This window comes from Monopterus albus, unplaced genomic scaffold (assembly GCF_001952655.1).
Source record: "Monopterus albus unplaced genomic scaffold, M_albus_1.0 scaffold115.1, whole genome shotgun sequence".
Lineage (NCBI taxonomy): Eukaryota > Metazoa > Chordata > Actinopteri > Synbranchiformes > Synbranchidae > Monopterus > Monopterus albus.
In genome coordinates, this window is record NW_018127995.1 from 929,470 (window position 1) to 948,004 (window position 18,535).

Consider the following 18,535-nt stretch of genomic DNA (forward strand, 5'->3'; position numbering starts at 1 on the left):
TGTCTACAGTATTTGTCATGGAGTATAGCTGATAAGTGGCTCTAGTTTATACAGCTCAGCAGCCTCGGTCAGGCCTTTAGAGATGCTGTGCAGGATAAGAAGGAGGGCATCCCATCACAGATACAACCTGTGCTCTGAGATTATACAGAGACCTCCCGTCTTCAACAGTGCGTCTTTTAACAAGCAATTTTATTGTTTGTCCGGGGCCTAGGAGGTGCAGGGGCTCATAAAATATTTCTGCAGTGGGCTGATCAATGAATTATCAAATTAGTTTATTCTCACCATGAGTCCTGAGCCTATTAAAAACAGAAATCTGCTGATATCTCACACCCACACACATCTGCTCACATGGTACTATGCACAGTCTCTTCTGCTCTCATTCACACAAACACTCTCTCCCTCATATCCAATGAACTGTCTCTCTCTCTCACACGCACACACACACACACAGAAACACACACACACACACACACACACAGAAAGCTTTGGCTCAGTGTCTGGAGACTGTAATGTCTTTGGTGTTTTGCTTCTTTATGTCTTTTGCCGTTCTATCAAGCACATTAAAATTCTCCCATTAAAACTTAGCAAAGCTCATGACAGATAGGACTCACCTTCTTCGGTTCCTTTGGCATCTTGGGAGTCTTCTTCTTCTTCATCTTCTTGTCCTCCTGCTCGGGGTCAGAGGTGATGGCAGGGTTATCTATCCCACCCTTCCAGGGGTCAGCAGGAGACAACAGTGGGTCCTCCTCACTACCCCGGTGAGCTCTTCCCTTTTTCTTTTTCTGCGTGGTGAGACCAGGCTCCTCCCCTTCGCTGTCAGAGTGGAATCGTCTTTGGTACGCCTTTGTCTTGCTGAACAGAATTTTAGAACGATGTTTGTATTTCGATGGTCGCCGTGCAACCTGAGACTTCCTGTCAAATCCATTCTCTTCCTCTCCTCCTCCATGAGGATCATGTAACCCACCAAAGGAGTTTTTTATTTTGACCAGACGGCCGTGTGCGTCATCAGGCACAGCATATATGTCATCGTTGTGGAAGCCCCTGGACCTCAGCAAGGTGTCCACAGGGTCTGCATAGTTGTCTGATGCCTCTACGTCCTCAGTGTGAGCCACTGGGCCTCGAGGCATCCTGCGGTTACTTCGCATGCCTGCCTCAATGGTCTTGAGCAGATTGGGGTCCAGCTTTTTGATGTTTGGCTTGGAGAGCGCTGGTTTGGGCCGGACGGGTGGAGGCACTTTGTGGTTGCGTTCAGGCTCTCCAACAGGTGTGCTATGAACTGGGTACTCATTGCCTTCTAGGTCGATCCGGTACTTGGCCCGCTCACTGGGTGTAGGGAGAAGCTGAACATCATCACCTATTGGACTGTAAGGTGGGGGGGCCTCGTTATCATCATCAGACTCTGGGTAATAGGTGTTGTAGGCTGGGGAATGGCTGTGGGGTGAGGTGGGGAATACATCTTCACTCGCACCAGTGGTACACTCACGCATTGAGTTGTCAAACAGGAAGGAACTCTCAATGCTTGACTTCTTCTCCAGCACCTCATTGAAGAAGGGTGTGAAAACCTCTGTCTGTCGATGATACTGTGACAGCGAATAAAGTGCTGTAAATTTGGCAGCAATCTCTGTGGCAATGTGCTCTCCCTCTGTCATCAACTCTTTGATGGCATCATTCTCAAAGAAGTCTGCCTGGCTGTCTGTGATCGCCACCATCTGGACAGGGATCACATCCTGAACTTCAGCCAAGAACGCCCGCAGAGTCGCCATGGAAGCTTTGCGTTTGGCAGAATAGACCAAAATGTAGCCGTGTACCAATTCATCTTTCCGGACACCGATAGCGGTGTGGAAGGAGAGGACAGTGACCTGGATCCTCCTCCTGCTGTCGCCGATGATCTTGTCCAGTATCAGTGTGTTGCTCTGGCCTGGCTGTCCAGCGCTACAGCAATGTGAGTCCAGGAAAGGTGAGAGGATGAGGTCAACGCTGAAAGGATCCCAGCACATGGCGCACATGACTATCCTAAGGTCTGTCTCTGACATGTCTTTGATACAGGGCAGTGGGGCCAACACATCAAAGTTATGCTTCAGCCCCTCCAGCACTGCTCGCAGACCCTGCTTAATTTGGAACTCTGTGAATTTACGTGGAAAGGCCCCGGAGGGGATGTCGACAAAGGTGCACTGCAACTTGTTTGCCAACTGTTGGCCCTGGTGCCTCAGGATAGGTATATTTTTGCAAACACTGTCCCTCTGATTTGCCAGGATGAGAATGAATGGCAGTGGCTGCGCGAACCTGTCTCTCTTACTTTGTACTATCTCTGCTCTGATCCTGCCTATGCAATCTCCAATACAGTTGAGGGACTCTATGGAGTTGAAAACACAAAAGCACCCATGTGGCTTGAAAGTGTTGACCCACGTATGGCTGAAGAGCAGTGTGGAGTTGACGTCCACAGAAAGAAGCTCCAGTTCATAAATTTTACCATCCAGGGTGTACTCATCATCTGTGGACTGAGCACGGATCTCATTGGCTAGTTCCTGTGAGAGACCTTCCTTTCCCAGAAGGCAGAGGTTGATCTTATCGATGTTGGCACTGTTATAGTACAGATTAGAGCGTCCGTGGTCGAGCTGCACCAGCCTATTTGCTAAAACCTGCTCCACTTTCAGATCCACACAGTTCTGCCCACTCAGGCATGTCTCCTTGGTGGGATGGTAAACAAACCCAATGTGCTTGAGGAGGAGGGATTCTCTATCTGGGGCAAGTTTCTGCAGTGCTCTGTATCTAGGCTCCTCATTCAGCACACTGTGAATTTCACTCATCTTGTCACAGCTGGGGGTGGCATTCAGGTCCAAGTCATAGAATAGTTCAGCATGCTCGAAAAGCATTTCCTGAAAATCCTCTTTGGCCCTTTCAACTATTTCCTGCTGGTGTCTACAGTAAACATCCCTCCTATCTGATTCTGTGATGTACTTGTAGGCCTCATCCTCCATGACAAAGCACATGACTTCCTCCCACGGCTGCCCTGGACTGATAAAATGAACCCTCTCCAGCGTCTTCTTGAACCTCTCTTTCATCTCCACCCTCCTCTTCTCTGACAGCAAGTGCTGAACATGGTTGTGGTAAATTCTCTCACCATCAGGCGTATCAAGCAGGTCAAAGGGTATCCTGCGGTCGCTGTTGTCAATGTGGTCGCTCTCATCCCATGGCGTATGTTCCAGAACCACAAACCAGTAATGGAAATCAGGCCGGTTCCGAATAACACTCTGCGCCTCAGGCCATGTGAGGTGTTCAACTTCTTCCAGGTTATTGAGAATGTTGTTAAGGGTTTTCGGTAGTGTTGTCAGGTACTCTTCCCTCCTCCTCTTAATGTGTTCCTGCTTCAGTTGTGTAATGTGCTTTGTGAACATATTGCGTGCTTTCCTGGAGCCCTCCAAGGTGATGAAGTCGTCATAGTCAGGCTGGCCTTTCATATTATTCATCACTGTTTTCCACGTGATATGATAGTCTCTCACTGTGTTCACCATCAGTTTGTCAAATCTATCTGTTACTGAGGCAACAAGCTGCCGTTGGATTTTATAGGCCTCAAGGTATGACACAGTTTTTGGCTTCCCCCTGGTTTTATCTAGCTGCTGGATGAGCGCATTGAAGCAGAGCTCCACGTTGACATTGGAGCGTGCCGACGTCTCAATTAGCAGCAGGTTCTTCTTGCTGGCAACAAAGGTCTGCAGGTCCCTCAGGTGCTGGTCCACACACTCATCACATTTTGTGGCAGCAACAACGATAGGCTTCTTTGACTTAACAATCTGAGAATAGAGGCTGTTGACAAACTTCATTTGGTCATCAAATGTTCTATTGCAACCTTTGCTAACATCAATGCAGAGCACAAAGCCATCAATGTTCAGCTTCCCATCAGGCATCTGCTTCTGGTCAAAGTCCTGCTCCAGGCCCAGCTGGTCCGTGCAGATGTACATAAGCTTCTCTGCAGACTGGAGCTTAGTTGCTGCCGCCCGTTTGGTGTAAGGCTGCAGATTCGTACTTCGATGTGGAAGAAATGTCTGGTCATCAATGAACTCTGTTTGTTCAATGACTTGGATTTTACAGTCCAACCCATCGTCCCCTCGCTGGGACACCTCCCCCCAGTACAAAAAGTGGTCATTGTTAACCACGCGTCCACCAAAGTCTATTGTGCTCAGCACGGAGGTATGCTCTGAATAGTAGTTGTCTGCATCAGGACGCATATAGCGATTGCACAGGCAGGACTTGCCCACGCCACAGTTTCCCTTCTCTTTCTCCGTCCCAGAGAGGCCGACCACACTGACGGCGAATGTTGGGGGGCGCGCATCCTTGTTCTTGGCCATTATATCCCCCGGCTCATCGCTAACTTTGTCACTTCCAGGGAAAAAAGTCAAGATATCATTCCAGTTCTGCTTGTCAGTGGCACAGAGGCACTTTCATTCCGATTTTTCCTTGGTAGGGGCAAATCCCGCTCCAAATCTGTACCTCTCTCAGTTTCTATCCTGGGTCTTCTTTAAGCTGGGATAGAGCAGCCAGCTCCTCCTTTTATCACCTGCCTGCAAGACATGGAATTCACAATTAGGAAAAGATAAAGCCAAAAGAAACAAAAACATATTTGCACTGAACTGTCCTCAGAGCACCTCAGCTTCCTTATCATAAATAATATAATTAGCTTTTGTTCTTCTGCATATGCCTCTGGGACACACGTGCATAGATGCGTGCACAGGGTAGTGATTTAAAACACGTCTCAAAAAATGAGGAGGATAAATGGATGTGACACAGAGAGTAGTGATGTCACTTCTCAGCTCCATAATATTTTGACTCCACTTCACTACGACACTATACCCCACTGCATACTGCGTTTACCCTTGTTTTTACCTTTGCACATATTGGCACTGTACACAGTTACCTCATGCACATTTACTTTATTATGTATACCTTATGCAGACTGTATACTTGGCACCAGTTACTCTATATATACACACATCTCTTTTTGTATATTCATATTTTTATACTTATTTTTTGTATTGTTATACCTTTTTTGTATTTTAGTCTTACACTTTTATACATATCTTTACTTTGGGTGCTGTGATTTTGGTAGTTATTGTTGTTGCTACTAGATACATTCATTCATAGCAAAAATGATAAAAGCTTAATACAGTATTTTTGACTGTATTCCATGTATTATTAATAAAATCTAATGCTCTTGAAACACTACAACAACAAGCTTATAATATAAAAACATGATGAAAAGGTCTACACTATGCAAACCAAGTAAAAATGTAATAGCAAAATGGGCTCTTAGGAAGATAAAAAAAAAACCACAGTATGACAGTACAACTGATGTAACAGAAAGAAACAGTATTTCAATCCTGGATCGTGCTCGGCAATGTCTCTTTCCGCTCGCAGAGAAAAAGAAGTGCTTTCAACCAATTTGTGCCAAGGCAGGATAAAAACACCATGCAACTCCAGCCCTTTGACAACCACTGACCTAGAAATGATTTGCCTCTCTGTGAGAATGAAACAGAAAATAAATCAGTTCACAAATTTGCTATCATCACCAGCACAGCCTACAGCTACATGATTAGGGCCTTATATATCATCCTTATTATTTTTGTCATTCTTGTGATATGTTCTTCCTGACATCCTGGCTGTGGTTATTATTCCTGATTAGCAGTCTTCATTATTTGCAAAACAATTATTTTGCCCTCTGCACCCTGTCTATGCAACATTAACAACCAGCTGAAATGAAATGTTTCACTAATGACAATACCAATATTCAGCTATTAAAGATTTTAGATTTTAAAAGTATAACAAATGCCTGTCTAAAGATTTTAAAAGTATAACAAATGCCTGTATCTGACTGACTGTGCAACCTTTATGCCAGTATCATCTGGGATTGTCACAGTCAAATAAGTCTGAACCCTAGCATGACCTAACTAGAGGCTGATAACTGATAAATGCAGAGAGAATTGCAGTCATTGTTGTGTTTTACAGAGCGATGGCAATCAGCCAGTGAATTTCTCTGCATGAAGCTGGAACTGCAAGCTGCACCATGATGGCACGCTGAGCCTGAGAAACTGCACCCGAATAGGAATTCAGTCCACTGAAACAAAGCAATGAGGTGTCCCCTGACTGTTTATAGAGGCCAAGGTGATGATGTCACCTGTTCACCAGGTCTACAGCAACCTTCAGGCACAAGCACAACACTTAACATGATGGAAACCAGTTTAAGATGTCTCAAAAATTAGGAGGAAAAACAGATGTGACAGTTATAAAATGGATGATATTTATAGGACTACTAATTCATGCATGTGTCATGTAAGAGTAAACTAGAGGAAATTTACTCAAACACACCCAGGATGTTGGTGACGTCAGACAGCAAACAGACCAGCCGGTCCTTCAGGTTTACAAGCCAAACCATTAGCATCTAAATTACATAGTGTTCTGTCACGTGCCACACCTGACTGTAGCAGGCAGCCAAGGTGAAGTATATCTGAGCTTATGAACAGGTGAAGCACTACACGTGCATACTATATACAGTGCTTTCCAAAAGTTTTCATACCCCTTGAACTGTTCCACATTTTATCATGTTACAACCACAAACCTAAATGTATTTTATTGGGATTTTATGTGATAGACCAACACAAAGAATCACATAATTGTGAAGTGGAAGGAAAATGATATGTAGTGTTCAAGATTTTTTACACATAAAAATCTGAAAAGTATGACGTGCATATGTGTTCAGCCCCCTTTACTCTCATATCCCTAAATAAAATCCAGTGCGACCAACTGCCTTCAGAAGTCACCTAATTAGTAAATAGAGTCCACCTGTGTGTAACTCAGTCTCAGTATAAATCCAGCTGTTCTGTGAAGGCCTCAGAGGTTTGTTAGAGAACATTAGTGAACAAACAGCATCATGAAGACTAAGGAACACACCAGACAGATAAGGAATAAAGTTGTGGAGAAGTTTAAAGCAGGGTTAGGTTATAAAAACATATCCCAAGCTTTGAACATCTCACAGAGCACTGTTCAATCCATCATCTGAAAATGGAAAGCGTATGGCACAACTGCAAACCTACCAAGACATGGCCGTCCACCTAAACTGACGGGCCGGACAAGGAGACCATTAATCAGAGAAGCAACCAAGAGGACCATGGTAACTCTGGAAGAGATGCAGAGATCCTCAGCTCAGGTGGGACAATCTGCCCACAGGACAACTGTTAGTCATGTACTCCACAAATCTGGCTTTTATACAGGACAAGTATTAGTCATGCACTCCACAGGTCTAGCTTTTATGGAAGAGTGGCAAGAAGAAAGCCATTGTTGAAAGAAAGCAATAAGTCCCATTTGCAGTTTGCCACAAGCCATGTAGGGGACACAGCAAACATGTGGAAGAAGGTGCTCTGGTCAGATGAGACCAAAATTGAACTTCTTGGTCTACATGCAAAACACTATGTGTGGCGAACACCTAACACTGCACATTAACCTGAACAGCATCAGGTGGTGGTGGCAGCATCATGCTGTGGGGATGCTTTCCTTCAGCAGGGACAGGGAAGCTGGTCAGAGTTGATGGGAAGATGGATGGAACTAAAAACAGGGCAAGAAAACCTGTTAGAGGCTGCAAAAGACTTGAGACAGGGGCGGAGGTTCACGTTCCAGCCGGACAACGTGGGCAAAAACTGCTGTCTTTAGATGTGCAAAGCTGGTAGAGACATACCCCAAAAGACTTGCAGCTGTAATTGCAGCGAAAGGTGTTTAATCAAAGTATTGACTCAAGGGGGCTGAACACATACGCGTCACACTTTTCAGATTTTTAATTGCAAAAAAAATCTTGAACACCGTGCATCATTTTCCTCCCACTTCACAATCGGTTCTGTACCAGAAACTAATTCCTTGTGTGTAACATATTTGGCCAATAAAGGTGATTATCCTTATCCTTATTGTGCGATATTTTGTGTTGGTCTATCACATAAAATCCCAATAAAATATATTTAAGTTTGTGGTTGTAACATGACAAAATGTGGAAACGTTCAAGGGGTATGAATACTTTTGCAAGGCACTGTACACCTGGGCTGCACAGTAAATCGTTTTGTGAGCGTGATTTAGATCCCTGTGCGATCTCAGTCTCATATGACAACAATTTTGCTGTATTTGCATTAGCAGGAGGAAGCCTTGCATAAAGCCAAGTGCCCCCCCAACGCTGCGTTAACCAATAGCAGGCATGCATTGCATCACAGACCAATAAAAAAAAAAAATCCAAAATGTCTGACATTGTGAAAGAGGCTCTGTGAAGCCCTGTGACTATTTTTCAAACATTGCGCTGCTTGTCCTGTACACCTAGCACCAAAAGGCAGTTCAGGCAGAAATAAATCACTTTTCAGTTATTAGTTGCAGTTACTGGTTAACAGCTTAGCAAGGAAAAGGGAGCACTTGGTTTTATGCAAGGCATCTCATGCTAACGCAAACATGGCAGAATCATTGCCAGCGTTGCTGATGACACCTCCCACCCCGCACACTCCCACTTCAGACTCCTGCCTTCAGGGAGAAGGTATCGCAGTCTTCAGGCCCACTCCACCAGACTTACAAACAGCTTCATCCTCCAGGCTGTGAGGATGCTCAACACTGTCCATTACCATTCAGTCATAGCCTACTAGGTTGTACCGTTTAGTTTTATCCTAATCACTTTGACTTAGTTTTCTTATTCTTTTTAATCTATTTTTACTCTACTTTTATTCTATTTTTAGTTTCCTAAATGGTATAGCATTCGGTACTAGGTGAGAGAGAAACGGTATTTCGATTTTCTGTATGTCCTGTACATTTGGTGAATTGACAATAAAAATCTTTGATCTTGATTTTTGATCATTGTCATGTGAGACTGAGATCACACAGGGATCTGAATCACGCTCACAAAATTATTTATTGTGCAGCCCTATTGTATACTGGCAGGAATATCCTCTACCAAGATATTCATGCTTCTATTTCTATTGATTGCACATCAAGACAGATTTTAAAATGGCAAACTTAGCACAGTTCAACAGCCAAAACAATCGCTAATGTTAAATGTATATCCACCTGTCAACAAGGGGACATTCCTTCACATCTCTGACAATGCAATCAGGAAACATGGCAACTAACTAAAACCATCAAATACAAAATCTAGTCTCTATTAATTTCCCATTAATCATTTAATCAACTGGTTATTACTGCCCTATATTCCTCCCCTTACTTTTGTCTAAACCAGTGATTAAGAAGATCAGTCACCCGAATCCAAACCTCTGCTTTGAGTTTTTTTTTTTTGGCCAGTTTAAAGTCTATATTCACTCTGCTGCCTACACACAGGATCAATATGTCTCATGAATAAATGAGTAAACATGTATGAGGAGAGGAGCAGTAGCAGTGCTGGCCAGTTAGATCTATACTGGCTGAATGGAGCCTGCGATGGCTTTATTACTGCAAACAACCAACACCACAGCCCAAACTGCATTTTGCTGCACCAACAGCTAAAAGTAGCCTTGTGCATCATGATTAGTCCATTCACAGTGCGGCTGCAGGGGGAGATTAAGGTATCACTTGGCAAGCTGGTTTTAGAGATGACTAAATGCTGTTAAGCCCTGAAACACAACAGAACACTGCCAAGGTGGGTAAACCTTTTAAAGCTGGCTGGAGTTTTAGGTTTCCAGCCTAAAATGAGCATAAATCAAAGAACAAGGGTTCAACTGAGAAGAGCACTGCATCTACTGTGTATAAGGCACCACTGACTCACTACGTTTCCTCCAAAAGAAATTCTGATCTCAGCTACAGACAACTCTTCTCCCACAGGAAGAGATTAATCAAAACTTATGAGCAAAATCCAAACTTCCTCCTAAAAACCAGAGTGAGCTCTCTAGCCAGAGAAAACTGAACTCCCCTAACATTACTTCTTTTCTTCTGTCCTCTTAAAATAAATCGTGACAGACCGGCCTGGGCTGTGACAGCATACTGACTGCACCTCTCAGGATTTCAGGCCACTCGTTTTCAAATTTTAAACCACTTACACCAACTTGTCACTGTCATTTTCAGCTGCCAAAGCAGAAAGTTGCATAACTCAGTTTTAAATTTCAGCTACCTCAGCACAAAGCGACAAAATATAACAGAAACTACCAAAAGTTTATGAAATGTTAGTCTCAAAATGGGTCCAAAATCCAAACAATTGCTCTAGAAATAGTCTACTTCAGGTGTGTAATAAGAGGTGAACCATCTTATTTTAAGGTAATTATGTACGAGGCTAGGCTTTTCTCCAACCTCTTATTGTCAAACTATATTTTTGTATTCACTATGAAACTACTTCAAACATCTTTACTGCTGCCAATTAAAATAAAGCTTTGATTACATTGATTCTTTTTATTAAAAGGGCAGTGGACTGGTGCTTCTGGGAAAATCATTTCCTTGAGAGAAGCTGAGGTGTTTTAAAAGAGTCAAAGCCCATTTATAAACTATGTTGCCCTGCTTCAGAGGCAGGTCCAGACCTGAAGCTGAGAGTCCCTCTTTCCTGAAGTGATTATAATGTAAGAACAATGTATGGGCCAACTAACATGAACAACCCTGCCATCACTCACAGGGACTGTCAGCACTAGCACGCTCATGTGGTCTGTAGAAGCCAGTCGAGAACAGTCGGGACAGAAAGTTTCAGACCCTTTTGAGTTTTCCACATTTTGTTACGTTTCAGATTCATCTTCAAATGGATTCAATTCCATTTTTTCCTCATCATTCTACACAATCCACAATGATAAACTGGAAACAGGTTTTTGGAGTGTAAATTTAAATGGTGTATATCCCACCATATTAGCATGAGTTCAACACCACTGTGAATCTTTCTTATGGCCTTAAACCAAATTCAGATGCAAACTGATCAAGAGCTTTGTTCCAAACAACAGCCCATTGAAGAGAAAAGGCTGGGGAGAAAATCCCTGAACAAACTGACCGTGATGACAGCGGTGAATGCAAAGTCTTCCTGAGCCATTCAGTGAGACTCAGAGTGGAAACAATTCCTGTTTCTCAACACAAGTGGATTCCACTAACAACTGATGCTGTTAACAACCTCTGTAAGTCAGCACTGGGTCGTACTCTACATGAGGAGTAGCCTGCACTGGGAGGAGTGCAAAAGGTTAGAGACAAACCATCTGGATGGGTGATCGGATAAAAGCCGGACTAACCCTTTAAGGCGTTTGGGAAAGGGGCAAAGTGAGGTGCAGCAGTTCGGCTCGATGCAAACGGCACGCAGAGCTGCAGCCGCGGGACGATCCAGCTGACCTGCCCGGTGACTGCTGTCACACACTGCGTAAAAAGTTTAAAAGCAGCAAATGAGAAATCTCATCACAGCTGAGACACTGGAGAAGAAATCACCCTGGCTAATGTCGGCAAAACCCAGGTATCTCCCCAGTGGTAGAGCTGACCCCCCATCCATCCCTATGCTAATGTTAGCGACTAGCAGCACATTCAACTGAAAACTAGCAACCCAGCGACTTCTAAACGAACTCGGACAAGAGCTGACATTCCCGATAACAACCTACAGCTCCGAACTCGGACGCTCGTCGTCTGCTTATTTCCAGAGTAATTTAGAAGATTTTCCGTTTGAAATCATTGGTGTGTTTGTAAGAAGTGAAAAGGGTGGATGTCACAAAACATAAAACTCTAACATTATTCTATAAAAAAGGGCACAACCGAGGAATGAGGGCAAATTATGGAAGTTACGGTTAATGTGTTACCTAAGCCTGAATTGGAACCAGCAGATGTTAATGCGTCAGTGCACTGTGGTTCACGTTAACAACCACGGGATTTGATACGGCAGTTATTAGTTTATCCTGAGGGAAGGAAATGAAACCCAGCCCGACCTGACTTGGCTCTAATACTCCATGAAAGAAGGAAAATAATCCGCCTTTCCAATCCCCATTAGCGAACATTAGCCGAGCTATGTTAGCCTAGCGTGCCGAAAGGGTGAGGGAGAGTTAGCTAGCTAGCGTTAGCAACACCAAACCAAGCCTAACGTTGGGAGAAAGGCGGGTTAAAATCACAACCTGGGCTAATTTAAGAGCCCGGGCTCATATTCTCACCCCGGTTTCCTTTAACCCAGGATACAGCAACCCTGCGGGCAGGGAAAAAGTGCCAGCTAAGATAATGAAGTCCCAATCCCAGTCCAAATACATTCCCCTACCCACCTAATAACATGGTCGCTCCCAGATCCACATACCACGGAGATGAGCAGAAAGCATTCCCACATTAAATGGCCAAAACTCCGTTTTTAAATCCACAGTTTGCGGTCTTGAGAGTCCTCGGACAAAATCCAAAGTCAGGTTTAGTTAAAAGTGTACTCCCCCCCAGTCCCAGACGGCCGGTAAGCCTGTATTTACGAGTATTTTGGTGCTGTTAGTGTGGTATGCGATGTAAGCCGAAACCTGGTTCTCCCTGCTCCCTCCCCTCTCAGCAGCACTGCCAGGCAGTAATGGCGACGCTCTCTCTCTCTCTCTCCTCCACTCCCCTCACTCTGAGCCTATGTGGCTCTACCTTTCCATTCAGTCTCTCTCTCTCTCTCCTTCTCATGCTATATTCATATTATGTGGCACTGTACTTATTTAAAGTATTTTTTTGGCCTGCAAAATAGCAAACACTGATTGTTGCAGCACTACTGGCAGATGAAAACATCTGTACTGCCAGAATAAAAGCTTAATTAACAATTCATATGTTTTAAAATTTACTTATGGCAAAAATAAATAAATATAAATAATGCAAGACCAGTGAACATTAAACAAAGTTTATATGACCTATACACACCTATGCAACATGCATTGATATTCATCCAAGTAGTCCTCATATTTTATTACATATTACATCACACTATATGTCATTTTCAGACTAAATTAGGATAAATATATTGTCTTTTGTGTGTCATTGACTCTCCTTATATAAATATAGAATAACAACTTTTGGTTTTGTGCCTCTGTCTCTGTTCTGGTGCATTTCACTAATCCTCTATATTGGCGTAAATGGTAGATGACCTATGCTGCCAGAGCATCTAAATACAAATTAAAATCTCCCTCTCTCTCTCTCTCTCTCTTTCTCTTTCTGTGATCTAATTATGTTGGGGATATTTTTCTGTGAAAATAGTTTAATTATGGATAATGTGCCTGGACAGAGAAAACCTAATTTGTTCTACAGGGAATGGAGGTTCAGATAGTGGCTGTATGCATTCTGCTTGTGTAAATGCCATAATTATTAACTAGTCTTAGATGTTTTGTGTTTTTCCTACTGTTTAAATGCACATAAACAGCTAAGCAGTTTGTCACGTAATCAATCAGTGGATCAACAGAACATTTACTGATTTTAATTCTGATTGCATTTTTTAGTTTCTGCCTACTCTTCTTTTTATCTCACACTGTCTATAAATCTACCACTGGTTTCCCTTAATAAGTTAAAACAACATTTCTGTGATGCCACAGTCTAAATATTGACTGTAATGAAAAGAAACTGTGCAGACGCTGTTAGATAATGGAGGTTTGTGGGTGCACAAAGGAGTCCACGGTGGAAATGCTTCATTTATATTTCAGCTGTTCTGGGTTGGGATCAATATGGGCTGCTGGTTCCAGGGGATTCCCTCGAGTGCAGTGCTGTGTTAATGAGCCTCAGAGCTCAGAAAGACTACACTTACCCAGATTGGAGTCAACATTCTCAGTGGGGATGGGCCAGAAATCTAAAATTAACCCAGTGTAGGATGAGATTAAAAACATATGTGGGTTGAAATGCTTGATAAAATTAAAACACAGAAACAGTCAAAAATCTGCTGAGAAAAAAGAGGTACTGAAGATGATCTGTTTCTTTCTCCAGTCATAGTTTGGTGCATTGTTCCTCTTCCTTTGGTCAAGTGGCTAAATGTGAAAGAGGTGATGTTTCACTGAAATCTGATAGCAGAAAATGTTTCTGTAATCTAAACACTGAGCATCAGGTTTTGGGTTCAGCCCATCAGAATTAAAGCTTCTTTCTAGAGCCTCTGTTTTGTACAAATGATGTAACAATCCCACAGGGACAAGTCCATCAGAGACAGGGAAGCACCCACAGGAGCAGGACAGAAGCCAGAATACAGCGTAGCTAGGAAACAGATTTGGGATGAATGCTTACAATCATGGACGGCTTGCAAAGTGTCTCTCCGCTGCCTAACTGGCCACGTTTATGCACTAAAATGCCTACAACTGATTGGAATGCATTTGTGTTTCATGCATGTTCAGGATCAACAAAGGCCAGACAGCTTTTCTGCATTAACATGACAAACTGTAACAATAGGTGTATCGGCAGTTACGGTTCTGCTTTTGGGGACAAAGTTCCTGAAATTAAAAGTGCTGCAGGTGCTTTCAGGGGTCAGTGGCAGTGCTGTCAGTGGTGACTGGTCAAGCAGTCGTGACATGACATCTCACAAAGGACAAAAATTTAAAAAAAAAAAACCACAACAGTAATCAGGTTTCCTGGATCATGTGTCTGTGAGCTGCTTCTGGCCTGAACACCTCCTGAGAGTCATCTACTAAAAAGGTGCAAAAGGCGCCTGAAGGCAGCACATCATGAGCTTCATAACACCCAGAGACCTGTGGTGAAAGCACAGGCATAATAAAAGACACTGATTTACTCAATATTAATAATGTTTTGTTGAGCTTATTTGAGCAGTGCATACTGGTATAAACACAAAAAACACATGCTAATTTAATCATGTCACAGGAGAAAACCTGATTCCTTCATTGGGACTCAAACAAGTAATCAACAAGTACAGCTTGTTGCTGTGCTGCTTGTCTGCTTCCACGTTACAGCATACAGGCGAAGAAGCATATGCTGCTGTACCAGGTGCGTACTCTGGGTCAGTTCTGCCGTGCACAGGTAAGTTACAAGCGGACTCACATTCTTTTAACACTATTTTGTTGAAGGGCTTTTTGGGAAATTTGGTTTAAACAAAAGTAGAAGTTGTTGAGGCACTTGACTTGAGTATGTATGTGGAGCAGCTGTGGAGGTAGAACAGTCATCCCCAAATGGAAGGTCAGTGGTTTGATTCCCATTCTCCCAGTCCACATGCCAAAGTGTCCTTGGGCAAGACACTGAATGCCAAGTTGCTCCAGAGCAGGGACAGTACTGCCATCAGTGTGTGTGTGACCTTAGGAGCTACTGAGCATGTGCAGGGCAGCCACAGGTGAGCCCTGCTGCACCATCATCATTGGTAAGATCCTGACAAGGCTTTTTCCCCCTTCCCTAGCATGCATCCAGATCCCTCAGTTCTCTGCAGGTCTCCAGATCTGTGACGCGGCGCAGGCCTGTCAAACTCATACGAGGGACAGCAGCACAAGCCTGTGATTGGCTGGGAAGAAGGAAAAGTAAGTGTGCTGTTGCTCTCAGTCACTGCTGAGGAGGTTCCTCAAAGCTAGACAGGTGTGACAGCAGTAGGAGCAGGACGTTCACATTAAAGTAGCTTATTCATTCATTAATCCCAGCAAGTCTAACAGAATAATGATGAGGTAGAATATACTCAGTAAAAAGAAAGATTTTAGAAGAAGATTTTTAGAAATTAGAACAGTTGCTATTTTCCTTTTTAATAACACTGTTGGATAGTGAGGTTTTTCTCTTTTGATGGAATCTGCAGTTTCTCCCTGGTTCCACAGGGACCCTAAACACATCATGGACTTTCCTCTGTTCTGAACACACAGGGATGACACTAACACCACATGCATCTACTTTCCAGCAAGCAAACAATTTACACAGAATTTTAAAAACCACATTAACTGACTGGTGAGTTCACAGCTGCTAGTGTTTCTGTGACTTGATTTCATCATCTGCCCACTGTCTGAGGACTGATCCTTGATAATATATAAAAGCTTCTTACGAGCACCTGATTTACTTTCCTCCAGCAATGACACACATATAGCAAAAAGCATACACAGTGTCTCCCATCCAGTACATTACCAGTCATTAGTGTTGTAAATGTAATGCTCCCTGTGGAGCTGTACAACTGTGATGCTGACAGGTGACAGGTGCAATACATGAAGCTGAGGAGGAGCAGCTTCAGTAAAAGTGATTATTTCAATGATCTGAGGGAGCTAATTGTTTCTCATTGAGTCCTCAGTTTGCTAATATTTCCAGTACAAATGTGAGCATTTGTCAGGAAATGTTCATGTTTGGCAAAGGCTGCAAATAATACTGAGAGGCTGTGTCTGAGTCAGCAAACAGCTGCTAGACAAGCATTTGTATACACTACTTATTTATTGTTCCAATGTTGTGCAATGTCTCCCAGATCTCATCAGATCATTGATATTAAGTGACCTCCGGCTGTGACCCTTCACTTCCATCCAAACTTCATCTCGAGGTAAAAAAAAACTGCTCCTACTGACTCGTGGAACACTTCCCACTTATGACATGGTTATCACATGTGGAAAGTTATAGGTTTAATTTAACGATTCACATCTGAAGTTTCAAGCTTGAGCTTGTGAATTTTGTATGATGTTTAGGAAATCTCACACATGAAGTATATTTCCTCGGTGACAGATTCATATACGGGAGAATGTATTTTAGCACAAGTGAAATATCATATATCATTTTTCTTCACTGTGAAGAAATAATAAAAACATAAAACTCAATAGTTAATAAAAAAGATGACTAAAGCACATTGAAATTAAACAAATTAAATTTATTTAATTAAAAATGTTCGTAAAATCAATCCACAAAGTTAGTTGCAGTCACAGAAATATCAACCGACCTCCCAAACAGATCCAGAAAAACAAACAAACAAACAAATAAAATGAATGTAAGGAGCTTTAATCAACTCTAATCAAGTATCAGTCTTCAAACAGATGACACAGTATATTTAGTCACCACTGTATTTCATACATAATGTGTAGTTCCCCTGTTTGCAAAGCATAGGCAATGTGTTTATGGTAACATCTGTGCTGTTGACGAAGCTGATGAAGCTGCAGCAGGTCAGGACGCTCTCTGTGTCACATCTGTCACAGCTGGCCAGGAGGGCCTGAGGAGTCTCAGATTCCATTAAAGCTCATCTAATGCAAGAAAGTGTGGTTAAGGGCTGCCCCCACTGAGGAGAAGAGGTCCTTCTCAAGTCACGAACCTTCTCCTTCGTCTCACTGACTTTGAAAGAGAGAGGCTGTTGCCCCTGCACCGGATCTTCATCTCCGTGGGCTGACTCATCCTCATTAGGTTAGAGCTGCTCTGCTGTGGGGTAATGATATGATTGCACAGATGGTGTGGTGCTGCAGGCCTGGGTCTGCGGGGGGGTCGCTAGGAGCTGCACAGTGATGGAGCCTGGAGCCAACAAACAGCATTTTGATCCAAGTGTAAAACTGTGTCATTTTCTGGTCTTGCATCAGTTCAAAGTTGTTGTTTTGCATCTAAAAATGCCACTGAGCAGAAGAAGATGCAGTAGTACACGTCGTGACTGTCAGGTATTGGTGGGACTAGAGCACCACTCCTAGCAGAGGAGGTAACAGTAATTGTAGTAGTTATACTTTCACCAGCAGTCACAGTAGCACTATTATTACTAGTTCTAGTTGTGGATGTAGCAGTAGTAGTAATAACAGTACTCATAAGTTGGTCATAACTTTAAGTTTAAATACGTCGTCTTCTTGTCCTTCAGGAGAGATGTGATAAAATAACTCACTTTATTTGAACATGACTTCATTAACTCCTGTCTTTTTAAATCTTAACCTCTAAATCTCATTCCATCTTTGTGCCCGTCCTCCAGTCACGCTCTGGCTGTGTGATAATCCTCCTTCACTCCACCAGGCTTCATGAAGCGGTCCAGGCCGAGCTATTGTGCCTGGGTGTGTGCTCAGCTGGGACAGCTGTAACACTGGAGCCCAGCAGGGAGAAGCAGGAAGCCCTCAGAGTATTTTTATCAACCTCTGCTCTAACAATACAGAGCTGTGAAGAGCCACTACAACAGGATTTCAAACCGATGCACCCCATAACATTGACCAACAGACCAAACCCCCAGAAAGTCAGGGTAAAGCTCAGGATGAGCTCAGCCTCCTTATTCGTTTTAATGAGACCACCAACACAGGGCTCCGGGAACACACACAGGGCAATAAAGTTGGACCTGGCTCAACTTTTGCTCCAATGCAACACAGTGTCATCCAGCAAATCAAACGCGTGAGAGTGCATATTCCTGTTAGATTCATTTGCAGCATGAACAGCACAAGACGCCACCGTGCTGGGAGCCATCACACATACAGAGCAAAGGGTGGAGTACGCCCTGTTTCACTTTCAGGTGTTCGAGTCAGCCAGCATCTTCACACCGAGATACCGGAGCTGTAATATAACAACATGACCAGACACAGGTCTGTGATGCCAAAGTTCAGTGATGATGCACTTTTTCATAATCATTTATAGCGTGAATGAAATAATAAGGATGCTATTACTTTGTGTAAAATAAATGTCAGATATGAGGTAGAACTCTACTGGATCAACAGCATTCTGGTTAATTATTTAAAGAGTAACAAATAACTTATCAGTCAAA

At 43.2% G+C, this 18,535-nt stretch overlaps 1 protein-coding gene across 4 annotated transcripts in view; it reads right to left on the reverse strand.

Annotated features, from left to right (window-relative positions):
- arhgap5 (Rho GTPase activating protein 5) overlaps positions 1-12,523 on the reverse strand; it is a 46,678-nt gene extending 34,155 nt beyond the window's left edge. For 2 of the 4 annotated variants that reach the window (XM_020611552.1, XM_020611549.1), the window contains exons 1-2: positions 12,201-12,523; positions 612-4,559 (exon numbers count right to left, since the gene is read on the reverse strand). In XM_020611552.1, the coding sequence (XP_020467208.1) occupies positions 612-4,346 (3,735 nt within the window). In that variant the 5' untranslated portion in view covers positions 4,347-4,559; positions 12,201-12,523. Of the gene's footprint in view, positions 1-611; positions 4,560-11,198; positions 11,302-12,200 lie in introns of those variants that run through there. The other 2 variants (XM_020611550.1, XM_020611551.1) reach the window with 2 other exon arrangements.
- Between the last annotated feature and the right edge of the window lie 6,012 nt (positions 12,524-18,535).